The following is a 27,421-nucleotide window of genomic DNA, read 5'->3' as shown; positions in this document are numbered from 1 at the left end:
TCACGCTGTGCCAGGCCAGGCCCATACAGCCTGGGCTCTCCTATTTTCTTTCTTTCTCTCTCTCTCTCTCTCTCATGTGTGTAGACACAGGCACAGACACATGCAGACAGAAAACTTTGTTCTCAATAGTATTTAAAAGTAATATTGATACACAACAACCTGCAGCAATGACTCCTCAAGATACGGGGAACAAGAGAACAGATAACAGAGCAGTAATCAAAGTAGTAACATTTCTCTTCTTCCACCAGTGTACAAACCTGCCTTACGGAGAGATTGCTGTGTGAAGATGCACTCTGTGCAAATATATTATGGAAGAAGGAGTAGAAGAAAGGCATCATAAAACGACATCTCCATATGAAGTGTGTTAACCTTTGTTGTCAAGTAGTTTTATGGTGTGATTACAAGGGTGACTAAAAGCACAAGGATTCTACCAAGGCCTTACCTTAAATACGATCCTCACATATTCCTGCACTGGGCATTTGTTACTGTGCACTAAGGACATCTGACAGCTGAAAAGGGCAGGAGGGACAACACACAACTGGGATGTGTATCTTCATGCATGTACTTAAAGTAGGGGTTTGAACCACACAGAGATGTACCCTGTCATGAAAGGGAGGTTGTAGGAATGACTACAGGCATGGTGCACCCCATGTTTCTACCCACCATCTACCTACTTATCTACTCACCATCTTGAGCATCATTACACGGGCAGCTGTAGTATTTTTCTTATGAGTGTCTTGATAGTGCAGAATAGAATTTGGTACTAAACCTGTACATCATTATTTTTATTTTACATAATTTCATTATCACAACATTTGCTATTTCATCCATCCTAAGAGACTATTCAGAGGACCAAATATTTTATACTTGGGTTGGCCCCAGGGCCTGGCTCAGGCCTTAGATAAATGCTTAATATTCTGTACTGAGGTGTCAGCAGATATAAACACATGCTGCTGTAAGGGGGCATGCCTCCCTGAATCAAGATCAGAAGCAAGTTTTGTAAAACTGAGGAAACAGGACAATTGGTTCCAGTAATTCCTAAATAAAACTTCACATGTCAAATGAAAAGCAGCTACTATTTCCTTAGTGAAATGACCAGACTTACCAGTACAGATAGTAGAAGAAGGAAAGGAGATAGAAAGCTAGCTTACACCAGGCCTCTTTCTGACAGTAACTCAAGGTGTCTGCATTCATGACTGCAGGTGGATCATACGCTAGCTCTGAACTATCTGCTGGGCAACGAAAATACCTGGAAGAGCAGGAGAAGACATCTGGAATGACTCTGTAACATTCTGTATTAAATATCAGTTACACACACTCCTGACCACCAGCTCAGGTGAAAAAGAGTCTTCCATGATATGGGAGGAATTTTCCTCTCTTTCGAGCATCTATTTCTAGACATTGTCAAAATCAGGATGCTAGTCTAATCAGACCATTCTTACAGAACCAAGCAATTCATGAATATGGACTTTCTGTGTTCTATTAATTCTTTAGATGGAAACATTCTCCCTTCCTATATAGTTTTTTCTGGCTTACTCACTAATAACTTACACATCGTGAGTGACAATATGTGGCGGCTTGTGATCACAGTATGGAGGAAGGGTTACTGGGCTTTAACTGCATCTACACAACTGATTTCAGACATGATGAAAGGTGACAGTCTCAACCAACTGATAGCTCAGTTCCTCCAACTCTGAAAAGGAAAAAAGTCAATACGGAGTAATATAAGAGCTGGCTGCCTAATGATTATTTTACATGTAGCACTGCTCAAAAATTTACTATCCAAATAATTTTAAAGTTTTGTTGTTTGGGGCTTTTGGGGGGTTTTTTGTTTGGATTTTTTGTTTGTTTGTTTTACACAGGATAGATTTCTAATTATTGTCAGCAATGACTGGGTGTTTGAGAAAATCCTGACAAAAATAACATTTTTTGGCAAAGGAGCTTTTGTCTCAGTTACTTTGCAGTAAAAAGCAAAACCTCGTCAAAAGTCCTCGACAAAGTTAATGAACCTTTTTTAAGATCAGCACAAATCAGATGAAATATTATTATTTCTGTTGCTTTGAAATAGTAATGTAACCACTGAAGATTGCTGAGGTTATAGATAAACAGATAGATGCAAACCCCCTAAAACAAGTGACCAGCAGCAAACTTTAAAAGTAAATGTACTCACAATAACTTTGCCTTCCTCCCATACAGTATTAGTCACATCCACTTACAATCTCTAATAACATTATGAATTCTCTACAGAAACCACAGGTGAAACCTTGCTTAATCATCTTCATTGGGTTGAAGATATTACACAGTATCTTCCCATGGTTTCGTGCAGAACTTTACACAATGAACCCAAACCTGTCTGTGCTTAAACCTGCTGCAATTATGGGTTAATAATAGCAAAGCACATGGAGAATCATGGAAACAATGACAATCAAAAGTTCTCTCCAAAGGTTGATGTCATTACTTAAGAGTCTGACCATTTTCATCTTGAACATAAAATACAATTTTTATAAAACTTTTTAAACAATACTAATGTCACACTTTGGTTGTCAACTCTTAGTAAAACAGCACCATAAAACACTGCTTTTATTGAGAAACTTTTGAGAAAAGCACTCATAGCTTCACTCCATTTAGCCTTCTGAGAACTATGCAAGCACCCTAACTCCTGAATAATACACTTCATCATACGACTCTGCATTACTACCAAGCTTTTGCAGAAAATAGCATAAAAATCCCACTAATTTTTAGCTGCTGGTTGAGATAACAGGTTTGCCTTCTTTACAAAATTATTCTTCAACAGAAGCTATCTGCTGCCATATCTATCTTTGTAACACAAAGAGACCCTGACAGACAAAAATAATCTGTGCTTTTACAGACATTGTGGAAATGCAAAACTAGTTAAGACCCCAGACTGACAACAACAAAACCTGATGTCCCTTGGTGATCTTCAGAAGCAACAGAAAGCTGATCCTCTACTGGAACGCAGAGGAAGATGCAGCAGTAGCAGCTGCAGTGCCTGTCCAGAAAACTTCAAAGCTGCTCAACAGCAGATCTTAGATCATCAACTCTGAAAACCCCTTGGTGAACATAAACACACGGCAGAGATCCAGAGTGGAAACACTCTCCACTTTGTCATGTGGGCAGGGTGAAGACAACACGTCTTCATCTACTGCAATCCCTACTTCAGGACTCTCTAAGAGAGATTTCTCTTGCAGAACAAAAACTCTCTATTTTACAGCAAGAAACAACTTACTTTATACTGAAAAAAAAAAAGCATAAAGCTGTCAAAGATGAGAAGCAAAATTCTGTCAATCTGTCCAGTCTCTATTTCACAACTCCAATGGAAATGTTTCCTTGGTAGGGTTGAATGAATAGGTCCAAGATTTTTCCAGTAAGAACAGCCTTACAGCTCCCTATCTGTGAAATATTTAGAGCCTCACCAAGTTCTACTTTCAGATTCCAGCATATTTAATTTCCACATTTTCATTCAGTTGTGGTGAGTGCATCCTGACACCCTTGGGAATATTTATCTAAGTAACAGAAAGCCGTATTTATAATATTACGTTTTCTTTACTCATCCTAAAGGTTTATGAAAAATACTTACTTTTTCTCCAGAAACTAAGTTCTAGCTGCTTACAGGCAAAAGCTTCTAGGCAAAAGATATTCAGCCATATGCCTATCCCTGCACTTCATACAATCTGCATGTGTGCTGAGGTGGAAAATAAGGCTAACAGGAAGACAGAATATAAAAGATGGGCTTACCTCCAGAAGTGGTAAAAAAGCAAAGGAACATTTAACCCCAGTGTGAGCCACTCTTGAGCACACAGAAACATTATGCAGAAGAGACTATGGATAGAGTACTCTGGCAACACCAGCTAAAAAGAAAGGAACAGAAATAACAGATGTCAGTAAAAGACCTCTTTCATTTTAGTTTTCTAAGTAGTTTTTCAGAGAAGAAACCATCTCCACAAGTCTCCTGTGTGTCTTTGTCTGTCCCTAGACATATCTCAGTTGATAGACAGCTTGGCTATGAGCAATGAGCACAAGACATTGTGCCAGGTTTGTCCAGATTCTAACCATGGCTGTACTCCTGGGGCCTGCTGAGAGGCATGAGACACATCACTTAATGTCTTAGCTGGTGCTCTGGATTTCTGTCTACAAAACGTAGATTATATTATTTCTTCCATCACAGAAGCATTGTGAGACTAAATCAATGTCTGTAAGAGTTCTTAAAGAAATAAGTTTCATTACCGACGCATTCAGAAAGGAAATAACAAAGCTATTACTGAAACTTCATTTCATTATTGGAGGAGCATCCTTGGAAAAATAAAAGGCTGCTTCTACCATCTTGATGCATTATATATGCTCTAAAGAGATCAAATCCATTACCAAGTCAGTGGGTTTTAGCTTGCAACACTGAGACAGGAAACTCACTTCCTTAGTAAATCCATACCTCCCCATATTACTTGTTTCAGGCCCAAGATAAGTCTTTCTATTAAAAGAGAAAGTGAGTGGGCAGCTGGCAGAAGCAGAAATTTATGTGATGTTGATTTAGAGTAGTTGTTTCTAAAGGCACTTTGCTTTTTTCTCTGCTTTCCTATTTCTTAGCTGGCTTTCTTCTCTTGTTTTCTTCCAATGCCTTTTCTCAGAAAATAATATTTTCTTTATTCGAGTCATAGAAGAGATTAATTTCCAGCAGTACATATTTCTCAAAGCTAAACAATCCCATATATAGTTCATCTGCATCCCTTGCTGCATCTTGGAGCTACATTAACCAAAGTTAAACCACAAAAAGCATTTGAGGGCTTCTTTTGATGCAAATTCATTTACATCTGTCAAATAATTAAAATTAGCCCTATTATTAAAAATAATGTAAAATCTACTACACAGCTATTCCCAATGCCTACGTGGTCCCATACAGCTGTGCTGCAATAAATTCCATCTTCTTGTTTCTAGGAGTCTTTCTACCTCACATAGAATATTTTTTTTTTTTAACTTTCATTTAACATCACTACTAGAAGTAGTTACCACATTTGGACATCTGTCTCTACGCCTTCAACTTCAACATTCTCAAAATCTTAACTTATGTGCATGACAAATCATAATACAATTACATAGTTCAGACTCCAGATGGTAGTTATTTATCACTGCTGGATTTTTTTTTTTTCATTTTTAGAATGTGATTTACAACACGACCAGAACCTTTCCCCAAAGAATGATTCAACATCATCACATATTGCAGACAAGAAAGGTCTTCATGATGTACATCTACCCACTAAACATCACAACACTTAAAAGCATATTACATTCATGATCACATAGTTGATTTCTGATTCCAACACAATCCACAAATGTAGCAAGAACACACCGGTGCTGCCTCAGTGGGCTGGCTGGTAATAACAAGGAAGGAAGCCCGTGGTGAAAATTTATGCAGAGCTTTAAAAAGCAAAACAAAACAAAACAGAAAATCAGCTGTGAAGCTAGAAAGGAAATAAAGCAAGCAGTCAAATCTCCGAAACAGAATCACTTTCCATTCACAGTTTCTGGTGTAATGACATCTACCTATGCTTTTGACAAAACAACAAATGGATCATTTCTTTCTCTTCATCCTTTTTTTGTAGTGATATTTTCCCATGGACATAAATAAATAAAGGATCAGTGCTGATCACAGTTTCTGAAGGGAATTCATGCAAAGAAGCAAACAAAGCCCAGCCTGCAAAGCCAACTAGAGTTTATATTCGGACAATTTACCTAAGAGACCAAATCCAAAAGGAGGTGAGAGAATTGAAAGCATAAAGTGTTGAAAGGCACTACCAGCAACGCTTGTGAGGAAAAGCAAACTGAATATCTAAATAACTAAAAAACAACACTGCCTCGGTTCTTGGCTGTAAGAATCATCCTACAGTGTGACACAATGTCCTCTGGAAACTTTCAATGAACTTTAGCAATCACAGGATTCGGCTCCTGGAGAGAAGAGAGCTAGCTGAGAAACAAGCAAGAGCCAACCCTTGTTGGTCCTGCTGAGGTAGTCAACTGCAGTAGTAACTTCTATGATACAAATAGCTGTGCAACTGAATTTAAACTAATATCTTTAATTAATTCCTGGGAGAGCACATGATGGTGCCCAATAGTAAACATGTTAGGATATCACAGAATCACAGAATATTAGGAGTTGGAAGGGACCTTGAAAGATCATCCAGTCCAACTCCCCTGCCAGAGCAGGATCACCTAAACTAGGTCACACAGGAACACATCCAGGCGGGTTTTGAATGTCTCCAGAGAAGGAGACTCCTCAGCCTCTCTGGGCAGCCTGTTCCAGTGCTCTGTCACCCTCACAGTAAAAAAGCTTTTCCTCATGTTCAGATTGAACCTCCTATGCTCCAGCTTGCTCTCATTGTCCCTTGTCCTGTCATTTGACATCAGAGAGAAGAGCCTGGCTCCTTCCTCCTGACACTCGCCCTTTACAAATTTATAAACATTAATGAGGTCACCCCTCAGTCTCCTCTTCTCCAAGCTAAAGAGACCCAGCTACCTCAGCCGCTCTTCATAAGGGAGATGCTCCACTCCCTTAGTCATCTTTGTGGCTCTGCGCTGGACTCTTTCAAGCAATTCCCTGTCCTTGAACTGAGGGGCCCAGAACTGAACACAATATCCCAAATGCGGTCTCACCAGGGCAGAGCAGAGAGGAAGGAGAACCTCTCTCAACCTACTAACCACAAACCACTATAGGTCCATTCTGAACCAGGAACACTCTGGTTCAGATAATGATCTCTGCTTTCTGACACAGCTCAAGATCAAGTCTTGAGGTGGTTACAGAACACAGAGTTCAAGGAGAAACTGGCAAAGCAGCACAATTCTTAAAGGCAGCAACTTGGCCACTTTGAGTCTCAAGCTAATGCACGGCATTACAAATTTATCACCAGGAATTCTGCTGACATTTACCTGTGGAAAACCAGAGGAAAGCCTGGAAAGGAAGTCAGCTTCTAGACCACAACACTGTAATCAGAAACACCTTTTGCTATATCATAAGCAAGAGAAAAAAACTACTATACTTTTCTAAGTTTTGCTCTAATATGTATAGTTAAGTAAATATCCGTATCAGTAAATACTAAAAATCCTTATTCACAATCCATCATTGGCATTTACAATGTATCTTAGGTAGATATCATAGTCACATCATTACCATCTCACCATAAATATTCAATACATCCTCATACAAAAAAATTACACACATACATGCACATGTTGATAGATTCTTCCCCTCTAATTACAAAGAAAAATAAGGCAGGCTTTGCTATGTATAGATATCTAGATTTGGCTGAACTAAAGCATAGGAAAGCATGCTCTGAAGCTAAGCCTTGTCAGCAGCTGCTTTTGTGTTTATAGGAATACAAAGACCTCTGCTGTAGATTGGAACCGCAGAAGAGCAAGTCTTAGGAAGCTCAGTTCTAAATAATTTTATTCCGTTTCCTATTTTCTAATATTCTGTTGTTCTTATACAGAAGATACACTCATCTTTTTCTGTCAGTACTTCTCCTCTTTATTCTGTTTATTACATATGGATAGATACTCCCTTCTCAAATGCAATTTTGCTTTTACAGAACATTATATAATTGTTACATGGAGTGATTATTACAGTTTGTCTCACCAGGGAACAGGGCACATAAAATACTTCACAGAAACCAAAACTGAGACAATACAGCAAGAATAGTAACCTTCCTTCATCAGTGCTATTAAATTCTCATGCTTGCAAAATCGACTGTAACAAGGGCATCAAACTGCTTTCCCAGTCACTGTGAAGCCACTGAAATGTCAAGACCTCATGCTTCTTTCCAGCAATTTGCTGGACCAACACTCGAGTGCTACACAATAACAGTAATTCTCACAGAATTGCTGTTTCTTCCTCTGAAGGACTTTGAGCCTACATCAGTCTCCACCTGCGCATGCCAGCCTCCATGCTGTAACCACAGATTTTACACTGTACCCAGAAATTGCAAGTCATTAGACACTCTACCCTTCCCAGGGTTTCTGAGAGTCTTCATTACGCTGTCAGAGGCTGAGACAACTTCGCTTCTTAATGCCTTAATGCCACAGATGGCAGGAAAAAAACCAGAAAAGAAGTGGAGGTTGAATCTCCTTCACATAACCTAAGAGCTCTGGTGATTACCCAAGTGGAAACAAGCGTTCACCTCACAAACACACAAACCCTTTTCCACCCACCCAACAGCAATTAGAAACACCATGCACGCAAGGAATCACTCCAGGGCACCAAATTAGGCCTGATCTAGGTGCATGCTGCTTTATCACAGCGGTTAATGCTGCTGCACCTACTTCCACTAAAGGATGGCTGCAGCTTGTCACTACAGTGCTCACTTCACACCATCCCTTGCTAAAGCTGGCACGTAGAATTGGTCCTCATTGGTAAAGGGAAAGCGAGGATGGAATCATGCCCAAGGTTTTCAGAACACAAGAGTTATTTTAATTAGACTTTACAGCCCACCCTAACAGAGCCTGCCAGAGCTAGCCTGGGTTACTGGGCAGTATCAGCTGCTGAATTACAGACACTGTGAGACCAAAGGGAGCTGATTATTTAATGACTCTGAAATTCTCCTGCTAACACAGACCACAGAAGTCCTAAGTGCTGCGCAAGCAAGTGGAAAAAAAAAAAAGCAAGCAGAAACACACAGAAGAACAGCAGTAGCATGTGCATTAGCCCAGATTGTGCACATACACATGATGTACTTACATTGCAAGAAACAAATTGTGCCTGTTTGTTCCTGCTGTTATACAAATCAAAGAAGCAGGGTCAACTGTGTATGTCTTAAATACACACACCATACATCTTAACATCTGCAACAGTTTTAAACATACTGCTTGCACTGATGAAACATATAAAACACATTAAACTTAAGTGTCAAAATACAGGAAGGTTTCCCACTTAGACTACAAAATCTATCTTTCTAATCTAGTTTAAATGATTTGAGATGCTTCCTCTGAAAGGCTGCCCTAGAGCCCAACACAACGCTGTCACAGTAAATATGCAAAGGTTTGCAGTCCAAATTTTCAAGTTAAATTTCTCCCAGTTCTCCTGTTAAAATCCACACTTGCTGGTGACTCTACAAGCTGTGTTCTTTGGTTGCTTGTAGCAATCGCTTACAAATTCAGTTGCATAGTTAAAATCCTTACAACACAAGCCTATAACCAAAGCATTTTATATAGTTCAAAACTATGTTATACAAACCTCTAGAAGGATTTAGCAGTTTTCTGTGTAGACGTATGCAGTCAGTTGAAAAGAAAATGTCTGGAAAATAGAATCCAGATCATCAGAAGAACAACCTACAGTTGAACCTACTAAGTTCACATGTACAGATTTGCATTTTACCCTGGGGGGGAGCAATGGTGCACACACACAGGACTCAACATTATGGATCAAATTCAGAGCAGAAATAAAAGAAATGATATAACACCTGTGTTTCACCCCTCCGCCTTTCTGGATCACAATGAAGTGAAGCAGCACAAAGCCAATGCTTTGTAAAGGAAATTTCAATATTCTAATGCGCTATTGGAATTTCTTTAAACAGTATTAAGTGGATGTGAACATAAGTCAATCCACAGCACAAATACCAGACAAAGAAATGAATAACACAAAGAACCTAATTATCATTTTCACAAAGCACTCCCTATCCATCCGTAAGACAGTACCAGATCTAATATTAAAATATAGTACTTCTGGAAGCTCTTTCCATCTCAGCTAATAACCACGTCTGTATTAAAACCTATCGTTTCACTTCTCATTGTTTCATTTTTGTCACCTGCAACATAGCAATAGTTGTATTTAAAATCTATAGATTCCACTGGAGCTGATTTATGACTAGAATATTTAAGCTTTGTCGTAATACAAATAATAACTTTAACAAGAATGACAGGGGAAGATCGTCTTTATGGGGCAATATTTCTGTATTGCAGAGCCTAAGGGAGGTCATAACAGCCAACAGCTGAAGAGGTTATGAAATGGATTTTAAAAAAAGATTTCTCCACTGTAAGGCCTGCAGGGCACCAGCACAATTCAAAAAGCACCCCGTCCTTGGAAGGCACGTCATTAAGGCACACATCCTGTGATCTTACAAGTGTATGTCTCCTCTGCGAACTGTTCTTTTCCACTCAGCAGGGATCAGGAGATATCTTCACAACCTTTCTGTTTTTAACATTAATTCAGAACCTTTAACAGAAGCTGGGTTAGTAACCCTGGAGTGCAAACTTCTCTAATTTTCACAACGCTGACACGAAACCGGGTAAGAGACGCTTTCTTGCCCTACCTCACTATTGTATTTCAGGCACAACCAGCCAGGACACCCCACAGCTGGGTGAGCCCAAGAGCTCCTGCCGTCTTTGTCTGCTCACCCGAAACTGGTGAGAATGACAATTAGTACCACAGTTGTTCGTTAGGATCTAGAAAACCAGCCCCTCATTTCACAGGCAGGTTGATGAATGCAGAAATCTCAGCGATCATTAAAAATGAAGTTCAGCCATCTGCACGGCACAGGAAGAAGGCCCTCAGGCCTTCTCTCAGGGGTCTGCCTAAGACTGACAGTATCATAAATGCTGAAAACTAAGCGTTCACTAAAGGGCTGTTTCCATATCTGGCAGGTAAAGACTGTTAGCCTGAGGAAGCTGATTTGGTGCGGTGCAGACATGGTAAAGTCAATCCCTGCCCTGCTATCCTAACAGCTTTATTGAAAACTTCAGCATCTAAATGCAAGGTAAGACATTTTACTCCCAGCAGAAACAATTTCCATCCATATAACAGGTATGATATAAAAACATTGTGCTCTATTTTTAGGCTTTATATTGCTTTTTGAAATTGCATAGTGGCTTTACAGGGTCTGACTCTGACTTAAATCCACAATGAACATTCTGCTAAACATAATAGTGACATTCAATTTAATCCCAATTTCTTTAGTTTTACTAAAATGCAAATATTTACTTTACTGTACAACAAATTAAAGCACATACAATGCATTAGCAAGTCAAATTTTGCCAGTATCTTCAACACAGCTCTGAGGAACAGATGCATAAATCACATTACTCCAAGCAGCTGAGAAGTACACTGCTCTCAGGAGTACGTATTACAGGCAACAGTTACTCATACATTTTTGCTGCATCTTCAGCCTTATTCTACTGTTCCTTGTGATGTTCTGATATTGTAAGGATATACGTTTACTTATCCTCCCGAACAGTACAAGAAGCAGCTGAATTGTAAGGCAAGAGGTCATTTATTACAGGGTGATACTTTTGTCTGCCACTTTGATTACTGAATAAACATCTTAAAAGATGAGATTAACAGCAAAATACAGTTGGTTAACCTGAAATAGTTTTATACAGAAATATTTTCATTGGTAATAATATTGTGAATAACCATATGTATCTCTTTTCAAAGGATATTTCAATTTCCATCAGGTATCACACTGGTGAATCTTAACTTTCTCTCTGGAGTAAAAGAGGGGTACAGACCAAACTGTGACTGAGTCGCAAGTTTGAACTCTTCACTCTTATCCTTGCAATAGTTTTGTAACTTTTCCCCTTACAATCTACCCCTGTTCAGAACACCTGCGCAGGCACAGCAGGATATAACTTTTTATTAACCTTAAGTAAACCCACAGACATCCTTAGGTAAAAACTGCTAAAAAAAAAAATTGTTATGCTCTAACTTTTGAGAAGTGCTGAATTCAGGAGCTTGTAAATTTGACTAAAAACAGTGCTGGCACAATGCACACAATAAATGAGTGTTGGTAGTGAATTAATTGCCTGTCAGAAATACTATACTTCCTCTAAATTCTCCCCTATCTTAAGGGCTTTCTTTCCAGATATGGTACTGTATACAAGGAAAGCATGCAAGGAACTATGTTCAGTACTTTTATTGCAATAGTAATACCTTTCTACTAATACAAACCTGATCTATTTACAAAAAAGTTAAAAGTGTGAAGAAATCTCTAGTCAAGCAACATTTATGGGATTATTTGGGCATAAAGTCTAAACACCGCCAGCTCTTTGCACACAATTCTACTGTCAGTTCTGCAAAATAGCTACCATGTCAAGCTCCACTCTTTCTGATAAAATTAGAAGTGAGTGCCCAAGAAACTGAATGAATAGGGCAAACCCCTATTTTATCCCAATTCCATGCTTCATAGACAATAAATGTAACAAAAAAGCAGGCAAAAAAGACTTGAGAGGAAAGGAGGGAAGCTTTTAGATCACCTGTAGCAAATATCCTATCAGAGTGCAAAAGAAGAAAAGGTGGCTCAGCAACAAAGGTACTGAAGGGCTAAGCTTTGTCTATGCTGCAAATTTATTGCAAGATTCAGGGAAGATCATTATGTCCCTCATATTTCCAGATGCAAACAAAATCTCTATCAAGTGTGAATCACGATCAATACATGAACTCCATCCTCTTTTAGGCAAGCTGCAGACAACAATTAAACCAACACAGAGCTAGTAAAAGTGTATAATGCTTCTGTTAAAAATATTTTACTTGATTTTCCCATATTCCCACTTCCCCTATTAATCTTCTTTCAACTGTACAACTTAAGGACAGCGCTGCTGTTTACATGAACAGCAGATTTAAAATTTCTCATTCCTCTTTTGACTAACAAGAAATGCTGTACCAAAATTGTCTAAAAATAACTTACCCATAATTCATGATATCCATAAACTAAAAATTACATACTTATACATTTTTAGCTAACTTCAAATTTTATACTTAGAGTGCAAAAAGTTACTCGTTCCTAACTTAAAAATACCTTGTCAGAACCACTCTGAAGGCTATGAGAAAATTGGCCTTGTCATAGAACAGCAGTTTAGCAGTGTCTTTCAAGTACCTACTGAGTACTGAAATACACTCCACTTCTATGTCGCTCACACAGGCTCAGAGTCTAGTGTATTTTAAAAAGTCCTAGGTTACTTCAAGAGGAGGTAAATTAATTTAGTTTTATGAAAGATGTAGCATTGACAGCCCAAGTCCTAAATGACAGAACACTTGCAGCATGGCAAGCACACATCCTACAATATCTGCAAATCTAATTAATGTTTTAGAAACAGCAATATCCTTTATTCCAGTGTCTGCATGAAACTCTAGAATTTCTTCTGAGGCAGCTTAGGAGCCAATTACATATGCATAAGTATAGCAGTGGGGTACAGCTCATACTTATTATGATGTTGACATATTGACACTCTCATCATATTGTCTACAGTTATTTCTGTGGAGCAAGCCTCACAAGTCTCTGTGCATACGACACAAGATCATTTTACTCCCAACAGTCATCAATCAGACTACAGTAGTTCAAGTCTGACTCCAGACTGGGCTGCATTTGAACAGCTGTTGTAGAGATTAAAGACTACATGCAATTATTAACTCAACGAACATCAGATGCCTCAGAAACAGCAAACAAATTTTTAGCTGCAATTAAAAAGAAAAGATTCAAATTATGCCTGCTAACAAGAAAACTAAGTAGCCCTCTGAAAACAAGATTTCTATCATCAGATCAATGGCGCAACCTCTCCTTTTCTGTAGTGCAGATGTCTTGTGAGTGTAAAAAAATGCTCTTCGTATTTATTATCATGTGTTTTTTGTAGCACCTGGCACAAGAAGGCTTTATTCTTTACCTGCGCCTGGAAGCATTGCTGTAACACAAACGAAAACATAATAGAAAAGGAGAGCCAAGTCTTGCTGAAAGGAATCTTTGGCTGAAGCACAATAGGGCCTTTAAAAGACTGAAGCATCCGACTAAGAAAATAAAAGAATGCAAAATTCAAACAATGCCAAAACATAAGACAGCAGAACATACACCTAATCACAACAAAAGCAGATTTGCTCCTGTATTATATTTTCTTCCAGAAAGAAGGCAAATAGAACAACCTGAAACCACACATTTCAATTTACTGAAGACACCTTTAAAATGTGAAGCTTTCATATGATAATGTTAATTCAGAATATCACTGTAGTCCCAAAACAGATCATATGTTTAAACCTCTAAAAAAGGCATTACTGAACAACGGTTTCATATTCATATTGTTTATCAGACCAGATAATAGAAAGTTCAAGACCTTGACAAAAAGAGAGATGAAACTGCAATCCCATCAAAAGGCACCCCAATTTTCTGGAAATTTGTACCAGCCACCTTCCTTCATGACACAGCCCTCTCCCAGTAACGGCCAGACAAAAAGGGAAGAAAATTATGGTTTCCCAAGGAGTAAAGCATTACTAGCTCAAGTGAAGTGCTACAAAGACATGTGCTGAATTGTCTAATCAAAAACTTTTATTTCTTCCCCTCATTTTTGACCTTGGTGGTTTATCCTGAGTTTCACTGGGAATTTCTACACAAATTCAGGCACGTTTGGTCATAAATCACGAACAACGCACTACACAGCTTTTATCTAAACAATGTCTAAATCATAAGAACTTCAAATCCAAATCTAAGTCCAAGCCTATTCCACATGAGTTTTTGCTTTAATATCGACATGTTTCTCAGAGCAATAAACAGAGATTGCTCCAAGGTATCAATATTAAGGAGGGACCAAGAGTAGCCACAGCCACTTTTGTTGTTGTTCGATCTTAGAAATGAAGGATAAGCATGAAGGTCAAACTTGAAGTTGAACTGTTTCTAAATCCAGGGATGTTCAGAAAGCTTTTTTATATAAACCAACTTTGGTCTGAACCACTGAAAGATTGGAGGGCGGAAAAAAGCATCAAGATCATAAAAATAATTTTAAAAATACTTAGTATTTAATTAAATTGCTCTATACACAGGAATGACTGTTTAGCCACAAGCTTCTGTATTGCATTAAGTCATGGGGAGACAAGGTATTGAATAACTACCTGAGTTCCTGTAGTTTGTTTTCTAGACACATAATTCTATATATATTCTTTGGAAGTTAACTACATTGTTTCAGTCACTCAGTAGAAAAGGTCACCTGGCAGTTTTCCTGCTGCCCAGATATTTATTTAAGACTCAGTAGTTTCATAATATTGATGAGGTATGAAAAGAGAGAGCATTAGACACATCAAGAAATAATACACGTACTGAGAGACCAGTAACAATGATGAACTCTTTGGTCTCTAGTGAAAGTGGACAAAGTTCACATAACAATCACTGTTAACAGGAATAATGTCACACGGTGCCATTTTTTGTTCCCTTTGTGATGTTTGTTACAGTAGCAGTTTATCAGAACTCTGGAAACATCAGCCTCTGTCCTGAGAGGCAAAATACCACTGCTGTTTTCACAGTCCAAAAATACCATATGACTCCACTAAAAATTCTGGTTTCCTCTCACATAACACAAGCACCTAAACTTCAAAGACGGAAACTCTGACTAGTGGTAAGGAGGTGCTGAATATAATGCATACCACAAACCTGGCATGTGTTTATCCTGCAGACTTATCTCTCTAGGCTAGCTATGCTGCAACATTTTCTTTTTCCATCAAGCGTAACTAAATGAGGAATTAAAACTTCTTTACTGAGGTTGTAAAAAATTTACAGCACTACAAAAAGTAAAACTATTGCTATTCACAGTTCTGCAAGAAACTAATTGTCTTATTGCTGAAGTTTCTGCTTATAACCCCTGGGAGAAAGTACGATTCCTTCTTACACATGGATGGATACACACCACTTTAAAAATTCCTTGTGATCATACATCGCATTCGCTAAATTTGCTTATATAACCCTACATCAAGTGTTTAAATGAACCATGTTACAGACTTACAGAAGTACTCCGCCAATGACTAGCAGTCTGCAGACTGGCTAAAAGAACGTCACACATCTATAAATCCCTAAATCCATGATGAAGCAATCAACTGTCGTATCCAGAAGCATACACTTAAAATCTAGCACATTATCTCAGGTTTGCCAGTGACTACGAGGCAGAACAATGGAAGGAGTGATTATGGTAATAACCATTAAATTTATCAAGAAGGAAAGAGTATGATTGGTCAACACTCTTCAAGGTCCATGTCCACTGTAGCTGCTGCATGCAGAGAATGGTAGCTACTGTTAGGTAAGGGTCTGGAACCTAACAAGGTTCAAGTACAAAAATTATTTTATATGGCGATTATTCTAGTGCACATTGTTCAGTCTCCTTCATCCAAAATACACATGAAGGAAAATGTCAGCTGAATAGCGATAAACAATGAAAGATGGTGCTAATTTTTAAAAATGTTGATTTCCCATAGTATTTATCTACATATAAAGTAGAAGAACCTCCATACTTGGAAAATACTGTTTTAATCTGTTACTAAGGAAAAGCTAAAAAGCTAAATTGTTCCCTGTTACCTGATCCAGCGAGCTCAGTAATGTTTCAGCAAACACATGACGGGTAGTTTTCAAGCTTTGAGTATATGCATTCAACACTGACAAACAGGCATGGCAGACAGAGGATCAAGTCTTATCTTCTTCCTTGGAATGCTCTGTCTACAGCCGAACCTGTGGAGTTAACCCACAACCCTTCAAGCTTCTCATGCCTCTGAATTACTGTTAATTTCATACATGTAAGTAATTTTGCATTATTTTTTTTCAAAATATTTAAATATGGAAACATACCAAAACAAAACTGTAAGCAGACACTCAGATGTCTGGGAAAACCACTAAGTTTTACATTTTATTTACAGTATCTCATTCTGAATGAAGTGTCTTCTCTAATTGCTCTTTAAGGAAACATTGGTTTTGGTTATTTACCAAAACCTGTAAATACAGTAAAACATAACTGTGATGTGTATTAGGGTATATACTATCCAACATAATAGATTTATTTTATTTTTGCAGAGCAGTAAAAACCAGAATTTAATCTGGTAAACACCAGAACTATTGAGAAAAGAATAAATTTCCACCACTAATACCACAGATACAGCTCCACTGGAAACCACAGTGACAGAAGTGCTAGAATAGACCAAGCATTGGCAGCTCCCAACCTGCTAAGTAATACATTAAAACTTGCTTCAAAAAAGATTATGTGAAGAGGTTTTGGTTGAGGTTTTTGATTGTTGTTTGTTTTTTGGGGGGGTTTTATAAACATCCCAGCTCCTGATTGACACTCTACTGTTGCTGTTGCTACTGCTAGTACTGGGGTACTGAACTGGCTAAGTTTGGTTATTCAAAAGTTGTCCCTGCAGGGGTTTTTGCCTGTGTATACGAATTTTCAAGACAGTTCAAGCTCATCTGGAACATCTTTGAGATTAATGTCACCTTGCCTGTGGTTAGATTTCTTGCTGAATTTGCTCCTCTCTTCCAGCCATCCATTCAGGACTTCTTGGGGAGGGGGAACAAAAAACAAACGAATGAATGAAAACCCCACTGAACAAACACAACAAAAAACCCAAGTAAAATCAAGAAAAAGGACCAAGCTCTGGTACAACATTTTCTTACACTTGCAGTTTTACGAATTTTATGCCTAAGTTAACTAAAATGCTTCACTACAATAGGAAAATGAGTTAAAGTCTCTCTTTTATTTTCCTCAGTTCCCTCCCAGGTAAGTTCCAGTTCCAGTTTGTAAATCACTCTTACTTCAGTTTAATGGGGTTTAAAAACAAATATTTGCTGATAATTTGAGAAAGGTAACTTGCACTGTTCAGCAGTGTTTGGCATGAGCAAACTGAAGTCTGAAATATGTTTGCTGAGCAGGAAGCAAGTTCCATCAACTCTTCTTCTCAGTAAGGATTTATCAGATTAATTCAAAAATTATGATGCATAACCTAATCAAAACTTAATTTAAATTTCCTCAAAGGTGAAGTAGTAATACTACAGTGGTTGATTAATGACTGTATTTTAATATAGGAAATTCCCAATGGTCCTTAGTGCTGAAAATAAGTTGGTTCAACAGGAATCAATCAGATAGGTAGATTTCTTGAAATACAACTGCAATTACAATTACATAATATTGCTGTCATCATTAACCTAATATATTTTAATAACTCCGCCAAAATATTAAATCACAAAAATCATGGTGGACCTATATGGCACACCTAACCTATTCCACTCCTCAGCAGGGCTGATGAGCCCAAGAAGTAAGTACTGCTGTGTGCTGTACTGCTTCCACTAGCTCAAGACAGCTCATTCACAACTACGTTGTTTGTGTCTCTGTATAGCATTGTACCGTGTCACATAATCATACCCTTAGAGAAACAAAGGCAATTTAGCACAGAAGAGAGCACAGACAGACTCCACAACATTTGCTGATACCAGTGCATGTCCTATGGGAATTGTGCAACACTTGTATGACACACCAATGTCCACACAATGGAATATTCACCAGTATACCAAGTACACACATGAAAGCGTGTGTGTGTGTGCGCGTGTGCATGTATATACACACACACACACACACACACACTACAAAGCACCCAAAACATACCACTGAATGAGGTACCTGTTGCCTGAGAGAACCTCACTTTCTGCTGACTTCAGAAAATATGTCATTCCTGTCATTTACTTCATGATAGAAGAGATTTGACCATGACTATATAAAGTTCATAGCTTCTTTATACATAATCAACCATCCTCCAGTAACCAGAAAACTTAGGCTGATCTAATTCTATAGCACCATAAAAACACGGACCCATGTGTGCATGCATGTACACATGGTAATACCACATTTACCTCCTTCACATGATTCCTATTTGGTTAAATGATATAGAAGTATTTTCCCCAGACCAAACATGAGAAAATGCCTGGATGCAGAAGAATTACATCCTCCATTCTATTTTGGAAAGTGTAAATAAATTATGTAATATCTGGTGACATCACATATCTAGTCATAGTTTATTGATAATCTTCTCAAAGTATTTTGGACATAAAACCGAAAATCCATCCTCAAGAAACTCTTTGCCCACTGATATCCGATTTATATGGCACATTGTATGCACATTTAATAATTCCCAAGAGCCTCTTCTAAAACCAGGCTATAATGAAACCAAATATACTTTTATATCCTACCTATAATGTCTTTAAAAAACAGATTCACAGCAGATCTTAAACATTAGGTTCTAATGTCACAAATAACAAGATGACTGTTTTCAAAACCCTTTAAAAGCATTATCTGACTTCAAGACATGGAAAAACAGATATGTTGCTGTTTCATAGAAAGATAAACAGACCTAAAGCCTCACAGTGTTATAATGAGGGATATATTTAGTGCTTGCTGAAAGCATCCTAACTGCTATTTTCCTGTACCTATATGGCTGGCACTCAATTTTTTACTGTTTTTCCAGAATTTCTGCCAACAGTGAATCCTTTATACTATATAAACTAAAAGCTATTTTTAGTGATTTTCTGATTTGAAGACTACAAATCTCTTATAGTTATTCCACCTTCCTCTTCTTGCATATAATAAATTAAAACAAATGTTTCCCCAAAGAACTTTGAAGAGGCTGAACTAACAAACTGTTAAAGTGAACCAGAAGCAAGAGAATGCCTTATGAGTACAGCCTGTAATTAGCCAAAATGCTCTATTTTGCTGTTCACAGTGAGGCTGAGGCTCACTAAAAATTAAACACCGATGCAGGCAAGCCATTCCCATGGGGCTCACATATATGAATACATTACCACTCACTAGTTGCTTTACGTCAAAGAAACTGGGACACAGCTTGAAACTGGCTGGCTGCCTATTTGACAAAATGGAAAGCTATTGGTGATAGGTATTTCTCTTATTTCACATCCCTAGGGTCACAAACAGGCTAAGTACCTAAATGTAGCTCCTAGCAGTCATGTGTTCATAATGGTGCCAAACAGATACAACTAAGGCTCTGAGTGATCTGAGAATGATGCTTGATAGATTCTGCATGTGGTCACAGTTACACCTTTGGATCATTCCAAGACAATAATCCCAATTTCCCAAAACTTCTAAGCATGAAGTTTCTTAAAACCATATCTGAATTTAGTTCTTAGCTTGATTAGGATGCAGTCAGCAGTCCACACTTCAGTTTTAACCTTTTTAAGCAAAAAAGCAGAGTAATTTAGATGGCCCCATTACTACTCTGCTGAAGGCAATTTATAGGAACTTGAATATATAGAGTAAAATAAGCTGGAATTATGATTATTTTGACTTCAATGGGACAAAAGTGAGATAACGATGAGTGTTTATGAAAACGCTCTTTCAAGCTACAGATAAGTACCTCAACTCTACATTATCAGCTCCTTCAAAACCCTCAGAAAACTGAGGCACTCAGCATCTCTCTTGAGTTAAAATAAATGCTTTAACAACTTTTCTATTCAGCCAATTTTAAAACCTAAACATTAAATATGTAGCTAATAAAATGTTTAGTTTTACAAATAGTAAGCCACTGTTCAAAAAAGGAGTATTTTTACAACAGTATCATCAGTTGATAGAGCTATATAGAGCTATAAGCACCTCGAGTTGCAACTGCAAAACTATTCACCACCTTCAAAAAGCATGTTCCAAAATGTCCTGAAGATGTTCTGAAGTTTCAGTTCTTAATCAGAAACCCTCTATTACGTTAAACTTCTATAACTTGTCTTACTCTGTCCTTACAAGGTCATGACGACTCCCACTTCTGCAGCAGTATTCAGCCTTTCATCAATGGAGTGTAAGGATCATTCAAAGAGAAAATGAATGCAGATCACCGTTTGATGGCGCTTAATTCTCATAAACTCCACAAATCCTAGGGTAGTTTATGCTCACCTTTCTCAGGAGGAAGCAAATACGCTCAATATTTCTCAGCCGCTCTCTCTGTCAAGAAAAAGTAGGAAAAAGGTAGGAGATTAGCTGGTATCATGAATTAAAGACAATATATTACAATTGCGATGGGCCAAGATCATAATTAATGGCTGCAGGGAAGCACAGATGTTATTAGTCTGAAATGGTGGCATTCATTTCTTACCTACTGCTTGCAAGCCAAATGATTTACCCATTTCAAAGTCCAAATAAGTTATTTTTTTCATCGTTCCTGGGTGTAACAATATAAACCGGGGATTCATGTCTGTGTTTGCCTTGAGCCAGAGGCTGCAACTTGTTTTTAAGTCAACATTTGTGGCTCTATCCAGTGGTGCCAATTTATACCACAGTGATTTGATCTTGCACTTTCAGGTAGCCAGCATCTGGCTTCAAGATAATTCTGAACAGGAAAAACAACTGCAAAGGTGGTATGGCAGCCCGTCCTCTATCACTGAGAGGATACCTGAGCAACATGACATAGAATTTGACTCATTAGTGAAGAATATCTGAAATGTCCTAGAAATGCCACTTTAAGCAACAGACCATAGACTTATAGAATGGTTTGGGTTGGAAGAGACCTTAAAGATCATCCAGTTCAACCCCCTGCCATGGGCAGGGACAGCTCCCACCAGACCAGGCTGCTCAAAGCCTTGTCCAACGTGGCCTTGAACACTTTCAGGGAGGGGGCATCCACAACTTCCCTGGGCAACCTGTGCCAGTGTCTCACTACTGTCACAGCAAAGAATTTCTTCCTAATATCTAGTCTGAATCTACCCTCTTCCAGTTTAAAACCATTCTGTCTCATTCTGTTGCTACCTGCCCTTGTAAAAAGTCCCTCTCCAGGGACTTTTTAGGCCTCCTTAAGGTACTGGAAGGCCATTATAAGGTCTCCCTGGAGCCTTCTCCTCTCCAGACTGAATAGCCCAACTCTCTCAGCCTGTCCCCATATGGGAGGTGCTCCAGTCCTTTGATCTTTGTAGCCCTCCTCTGGACTCACTTCAACAGCTCCATGTTCTTCTTATGTTGGGGGCTTCAGAGCTGAAAGCATTAATAAATACTGCAAATCACTGTAATTAAGCACTGCGACTCAAAAGATGCTCTAAGCTCAATTCACAGAAAGAATACAAGTCAAAAACACGTTTTCTTCTAAATGGCCCATAATGAAAAATTCACTAGTAAAGTCAGAGTTCACTCTGCATAACTCCATCACTGGAGCTACTGTGAAAGATTCTACTGTTGGTTACACTGCAGAAGGCAGAGTAGTTTTGTTGTCCTCAGAAGACTATCTGGTAATATTTTCATTTAGAGATGGAAAAACATATTCTGAACATTGACCTTTTTTAAACAGGTAATGTAATATATCCACGTGAGAAGCCAACTCTCCCTAAGTTTTATGGTTTTCAAATGCTTTAGATTTGCTCCAAGTTTGACTTTTATTTCTATTCTCCAAAGAAATGTCTCTTTTCTATTCCTGTTCCCAAGTTTAACCCATTTTTTTTTTTAAAGTACAATTTTGGAAAGACAGTGAGAATGTGGCAGCTTGATAGGCACCAGACGAATATTATGCTTCTCTCTGGTGTCTGTGATATAAAACAGATTGAGAAATTTTAGACGCATGGTTGCTAACATGAATGGATGTGTGTGGATGTGCCTGTGAAGCTACAGAAAGCTTTCTTGCCCTTAGTAGGAGGTAAGTGGAGAGGGAAAAATAATCCTCTCAATTCCCTTTAGAGGATAGATGCCTAACTGCAGCTGGCCTTGGAGAAGTAGGAAGTCTATCTTTGAACTGTAGGTTATAAGAGTGTGAAACAGGAAATCTGAATTAAATTCTCAGTACTGTCATTGGTTTTGCCTCCATTTCTCCCTAATTCAGCCTTCTTTGTCAAAAAGGCTCTACTCTCTGTCATGAAAATGTTGTGGAAAATACAGGAGTAAACATCAAACATTCTTATAGTGCAATAAACAAAACTACCCCACTAAATAAATGGAATATAGGCATAAGCATCTCTGCATAGGGAAAAAAGAAAATACACTTAACCAAAGATATAAGAAATACCTGCTAAAAATCTTCCTTTTATGTCAATATAAAAGGCATCACCATGTATACTGTGCTGAAAAAAGCAATCTGAGATTATTGCTTGAGTTATCACAGAAGAAGAGGGTCATATATGTTAAGTGATCACAGAATACTTCACTGTGCTTTACTGAGAACTCTATGATTAACCTTCTGATTACACCACTAATATGACTGGAACAGGAACTTTTTTTTTTTTTTATCCTGTATACCAGTCCCATTACCATTTTAAAATAAATGGAAATTATTTCCATGGAGCATCTTAGACGTTTTAGGAAGAGGAGAAATTACTGGAATTTGGTACATATAAACACACATTTCTTGTGTGCAGATCTTAAGATGGGAAGTAAAACAGATAAAGTGAAGTCAAAATCAGATTACTTCCAGTAAATTCAAAACCAGAATACTTCCACTGAAGTACTCTATAGGATTTCTTAATATAATTTATTTTTTCTGTTCTCATTCTTTGGTTATATCTTAGTGAACAGTAAGCAAGTCTTCTTATTTGAAGATCCATGTAAAGATTACACTTAAAACCATCAGTGGTCTAAGTAGTACCACAAATCCTCTGATGAGTTATGAAACAAGGTTAAATGGCAAAGCACTAGCTACTGAATCTGGTTATCCTTTGTAGGCAATTCAATAACTCGATACTCTGTAGAGATCAAATCCAGCAGCTGTCATAATCATTGTAATTCCCAGTGAGATGATAGGGAGCCAAGTTCTGCTCTCCGTTCTGATGGTACAAATCTGATGCATGTTTAACTGTAGTCAGTTAAACCATCCTAAGATTACAGCTGTAATGAACAGAGGAATATTCATGTGCTTAAATCTGGGTTGCATTTTGGTTCATTAGGTAAAACTGAGTTTACAGTCCCAGGGTGATATTTAACCTTTCCCACAGCAGATGCAGCAGAATGTGTTATTTACTCTTAAAGCACAGGAAAATTTAGAGCCCTGCCATGGGACAAAGAGGTCTAGGAATGCACCTCTTATCAAACACCTTCAAGCTTTAGACTCATTAATACAGACAGTATGGCAGAAGGTGGTCATCCCATGCTTGAATGCAGAGAAAGCAAATTATTTCAAAAAGGAAAACTTGTGCCACGGAATTCAAAGATAAACAAAAAGCATTACCATCACATCATATATCCTTCAGTTTTTGAAATTCCACATTTTTTATCTGCCTCTTTCAGCAAAAAGGAAAGCTATCATCATAAAGAGTCACCATCTGGCTTCCTAAGACTGGCCCAATAAATCAATTTTCCAAACTACAGTTGGCCTCACAACAGACTCTACATTCAGTTCCACACTCGTACTATCACTGACAGCTCAGGGCATCTCCCTTTCTTCAGTAGCTGTTGCTTAGCGAGCCCCTGGTTGTACTCACTGCGTGGACTGGGTTGCACTGATCTATTGGGCTTTTGAAGTCCGTCCGAAGTTCATCAAAGGCAATTATCTGAAAAACAATTTTTCAAATACTGTAATGAATGCTCATTCAAACACTTATTTTTCCTATAGGGAAAAGGCATCTAGTTAAAGGCATCACCTCTCTTCCTCCATTTTCAGAGACAAAATAAGAAAACAGCTTCCCCAGTACACTCTTTTAAGAACTAACTAGTTAAAACAAAACATGGGATACTCCTACATATGACACCTAGAATCCATTAATCTGTCACTGTAAAATTGTATCTACAGCCTTTTCAGCATTGTTGCTTTCCACATTTCTTCACTCATATCGGCTAGAGTTTTTTCCTTAAACTTCCAAATGACATAAAACTATTTCACAAATAAATACATCTCCAAATTTTATGGAAAAGGTCATTAGCTGCCCAAAACAGAGAGATGCATCAGATATGCTGTTCCAGGTTTAATACATGCGCAACAGACCCTTTTTATTAGTTGTTAAACCTCCTTCAGATATTAATTCTGAATTAGTATCAGCTTAATTATTATTAATCTGCTATACATTTTCAAGCCAATTCCTCAAAATGTAAACTATTTCAGAGCAAAACACACCCTTCCTAAATTCCAGCAGGAACTTCCTTTACCTCAGACCTCATTAATGGAAACATGCCTTTTGCTCATGTCCTTTAGTTTCCTCCATTAACTGATGGATTCAGACACACAGGTAATTATTACCTGTTTTTAAAGTACAGCAGATAAAAGTGCCCATAAAAAGAATAATGTTTGATAATGCTTTCTTGGAAAGAATACAGCTGTAATAACGCTCAGCATATTTCATTCAAAGATCTCAAAGCACATTCTTAAGTTTATTTTATGTTGGTGTTCTATAACACATTTTTTTCTGCTTGCTTCAACCAAGAAATGAAAGCTCACTGCAACAGGCACCTCATAAATATATGTTAAAACAATGATTCCTTTTTAGACAATTTACAACCCAGGAAAGTATTTGCTCTCAATAAAAAGCTGATGGAAGTACAAGGCAGCAGTTGGGTAATTAGTGTATGTTATACATTCTATAACATTTTACAGTATGTCTGCTCCCTAGCTGTTCAAAAAATAATCAACTGGGTGTCAACATAGACCTGCTGTATAGGTAAAACATATTCATTTTACAGATATGAAATGCAGGAGCAGGAATCCTGAAAATGACCTATCAATGACTCATATAATAATCTGGCGAGAGGTTTGAGAATAAAACTTAAGAGCTACAATCCACAAATCTACTCTGCATCCCACTCTAATGCTGCATTCATCACACTGAAGCACATTTAAAATCAGAAGTGTGGCATTTTACAAAAGCACTCTACAGAATTCAATTTATTCAACTATGACAAGTCAAAGTGCTAGAATAAACCACAAAGGGAACTATAAGACGTGATCATAAGTGAAGCACTTCTCCCCATGGATGCAGTATCTCTACAAGTTAGGAATCAGCTCTGCAACAGATGTTTAGACTAAGATAAAAGAGCAAATAACACAAATTGTGAGAGGGTCAGAGTACAATTGTGAAGAATAAGGCTCAGGACACCTTTGTATTTAATACTTTTTGAATAGGTCGTTATATTCTCAAGCTGGGCCAACTACTAAGACAGTAACAACCATGCAACTCAGACTCACATGTTTCTGTTTGTAATCTGGGCAACAACATCAGCACTGACAGCATGGACAGAAAGGGGGAAGGACAGCCCTGGCAGCCTCTGTTCATAGCTGTGCCACTGATTTACTTTGGGATCCTGCGCATCTCCCTTAAATTCTCTCGCCTCACTGCACTAGTACTTAGAGAAGTAGCTTTAAGATAGAAAACTGTAAGAAGCTTTGAGTGACAACTGTTTTTAATAATGTACAGTGGTAACAGCTCATTTTCTGTTGTAAATGTAGGTAAGAGCCGAAATTTATTTGGGAGGAAAATAAAGAAGACTGAATATGCTGTGCTCTTCCTTTTGGTAGTCAGTAACAGCAACAAGGAGTTTGAGATAATCATGATAATCATCCAGCTCATGCTGTGAGGAAACACTGGTCCGAGACAACAACATGGGGAACCTGAATACTAGAATCACATGATGGACCTCCTTTAAGAAGGGGGGCTCAGGAAAGCGTCTAAAGATTCACTGAAGAGAGACAGGACAATAACTCTGTAGCATTTTCAGATTAAGAAGAGCTAGGTTGCTCTAAAAGACGGAACCACTGAGGCAGGGCTCTGTTGAGCTAGCCTTAACTAATGCAGCTAAATCTTGAAGAACTTCTAAATGACAGTTTGGAAAAGAGATCAGCCTCAAATATACTACACACTTAGATTTTCATTAACTTTTTGTTTGCTTTCTCCTTTTTTTTTTTAACTAGCATTCCCAACTCTGTAGTCAAAAACCTACTCTTTCTTTGCTGGTATGCAATTTACTTTATGTTATGCTTGCATTGTATCTAAATGCATTTAAACAAATCTGACAGTATTAAATACATTGTCTTCATGGAACTCGTAAGTGTAAATAAAGTAGTCTCACAGACAAACCTTTTGGGATACCTGCAAATTATGACAATATTAAGAGACATTTCTGCTACACCTGCAAGAAACAGACTGAGGTCTGGTATCATGCACACAGGATTGGAGGGAAGTTTCTTCAGTAAAAGTTTCAGTGTCTCTCTGGAAGAAGGCTGACAGAAATAAATTCTCCTCAATTCTTAATATTTTATTTCATAATAGTTTATGTTTTGTTAAATTCCCAAGAATAGAAATCCAGTGATGACATGAAGATAATTATCTTAATTTAGAAAAAAAGTACATTCATATTTCTAGTCACAGTGAAAAGCTTGAAAGCGTAACAGGCTCACAATCGCAACATAAAGAAACTCACAGTTTTTTGGGGGCACGGGTTTTTGTGTTTGTTCTTTTTTTTTAATCTCACAGCGCTGTGTGTCTTAATTCTAAAACTGCAAATGGGAAACAATGGAAACAAAGCTGCAGCTTCTTAAGGCTGGCAGTTGCTCACAATACACTACCATAACAGTCCAATAAATGATATTATATTAGTGAAAATAAGACAGGGTTGTGCTGCCGCATGGTTTACATAATTAAATAGGAAACATCTTCCTCTTTGAATTATAACTAGTCCTGTGTAGCAGTTTAATGCCCTAGGGCACTGTGTGGCTGGAGCTGCCATTTTTTCCTACAAAAAA

General features: G+C 37.9%; 1 protein-coding gene across 1 annotated transcript in view; it reads right to left on the bottom strand.

Moving 5' to 3' along the window:
• Positions 1 to 1,105: 1,105 nt before the first annotated feature.
• LOC104536556 (protein cornichon homolog 3-like) overlaps positions 1,106 to 27,421 on the bottom strand; it is a gene marked incomplete at its 3' end in the record, with an annotated part of 29,251 nt that continues 2,935 nt past the window's right edge. Inside the window, 4 exon segments of the mRNA XM_010179210.1 lie at positions 1,106 to 1,249; positions 3,757 to 3,869; positions 20,677 to 20,724; positions 24,174 to 24,242. Coding sequence (XP_010177512.1) covers positions 1,106 to 1,249; positions 3,757 to 3,869; positions 20,677 to 20,724; positions 24,174 to 24,242 — 374 coding nt within the window.

The sequence above is a fragment of the Mesitornis unicolor genome, unplaced genomic scaffold (genome assembly GCF_000695765.1).
Source record: "Mesitornis unicolor isolate BGI_N332 unplaced genomic scaffold, ASM69576v1 scaffold25752, whole genome shotgun sequence".
Classification (NCBI taxonomy): domain Eukaryota; kingdom Metazoa; phylum Chordata; class Aves; order Mesitornithiformes; family Mesitornithidae; genus Mesitornis; species Mesitornis unicolor.
The sequence above is the reverse complement of the archived record's forward strand: the minus strand, read 5'-3'. Positions and strand labels throughout refer to the sequence as shown.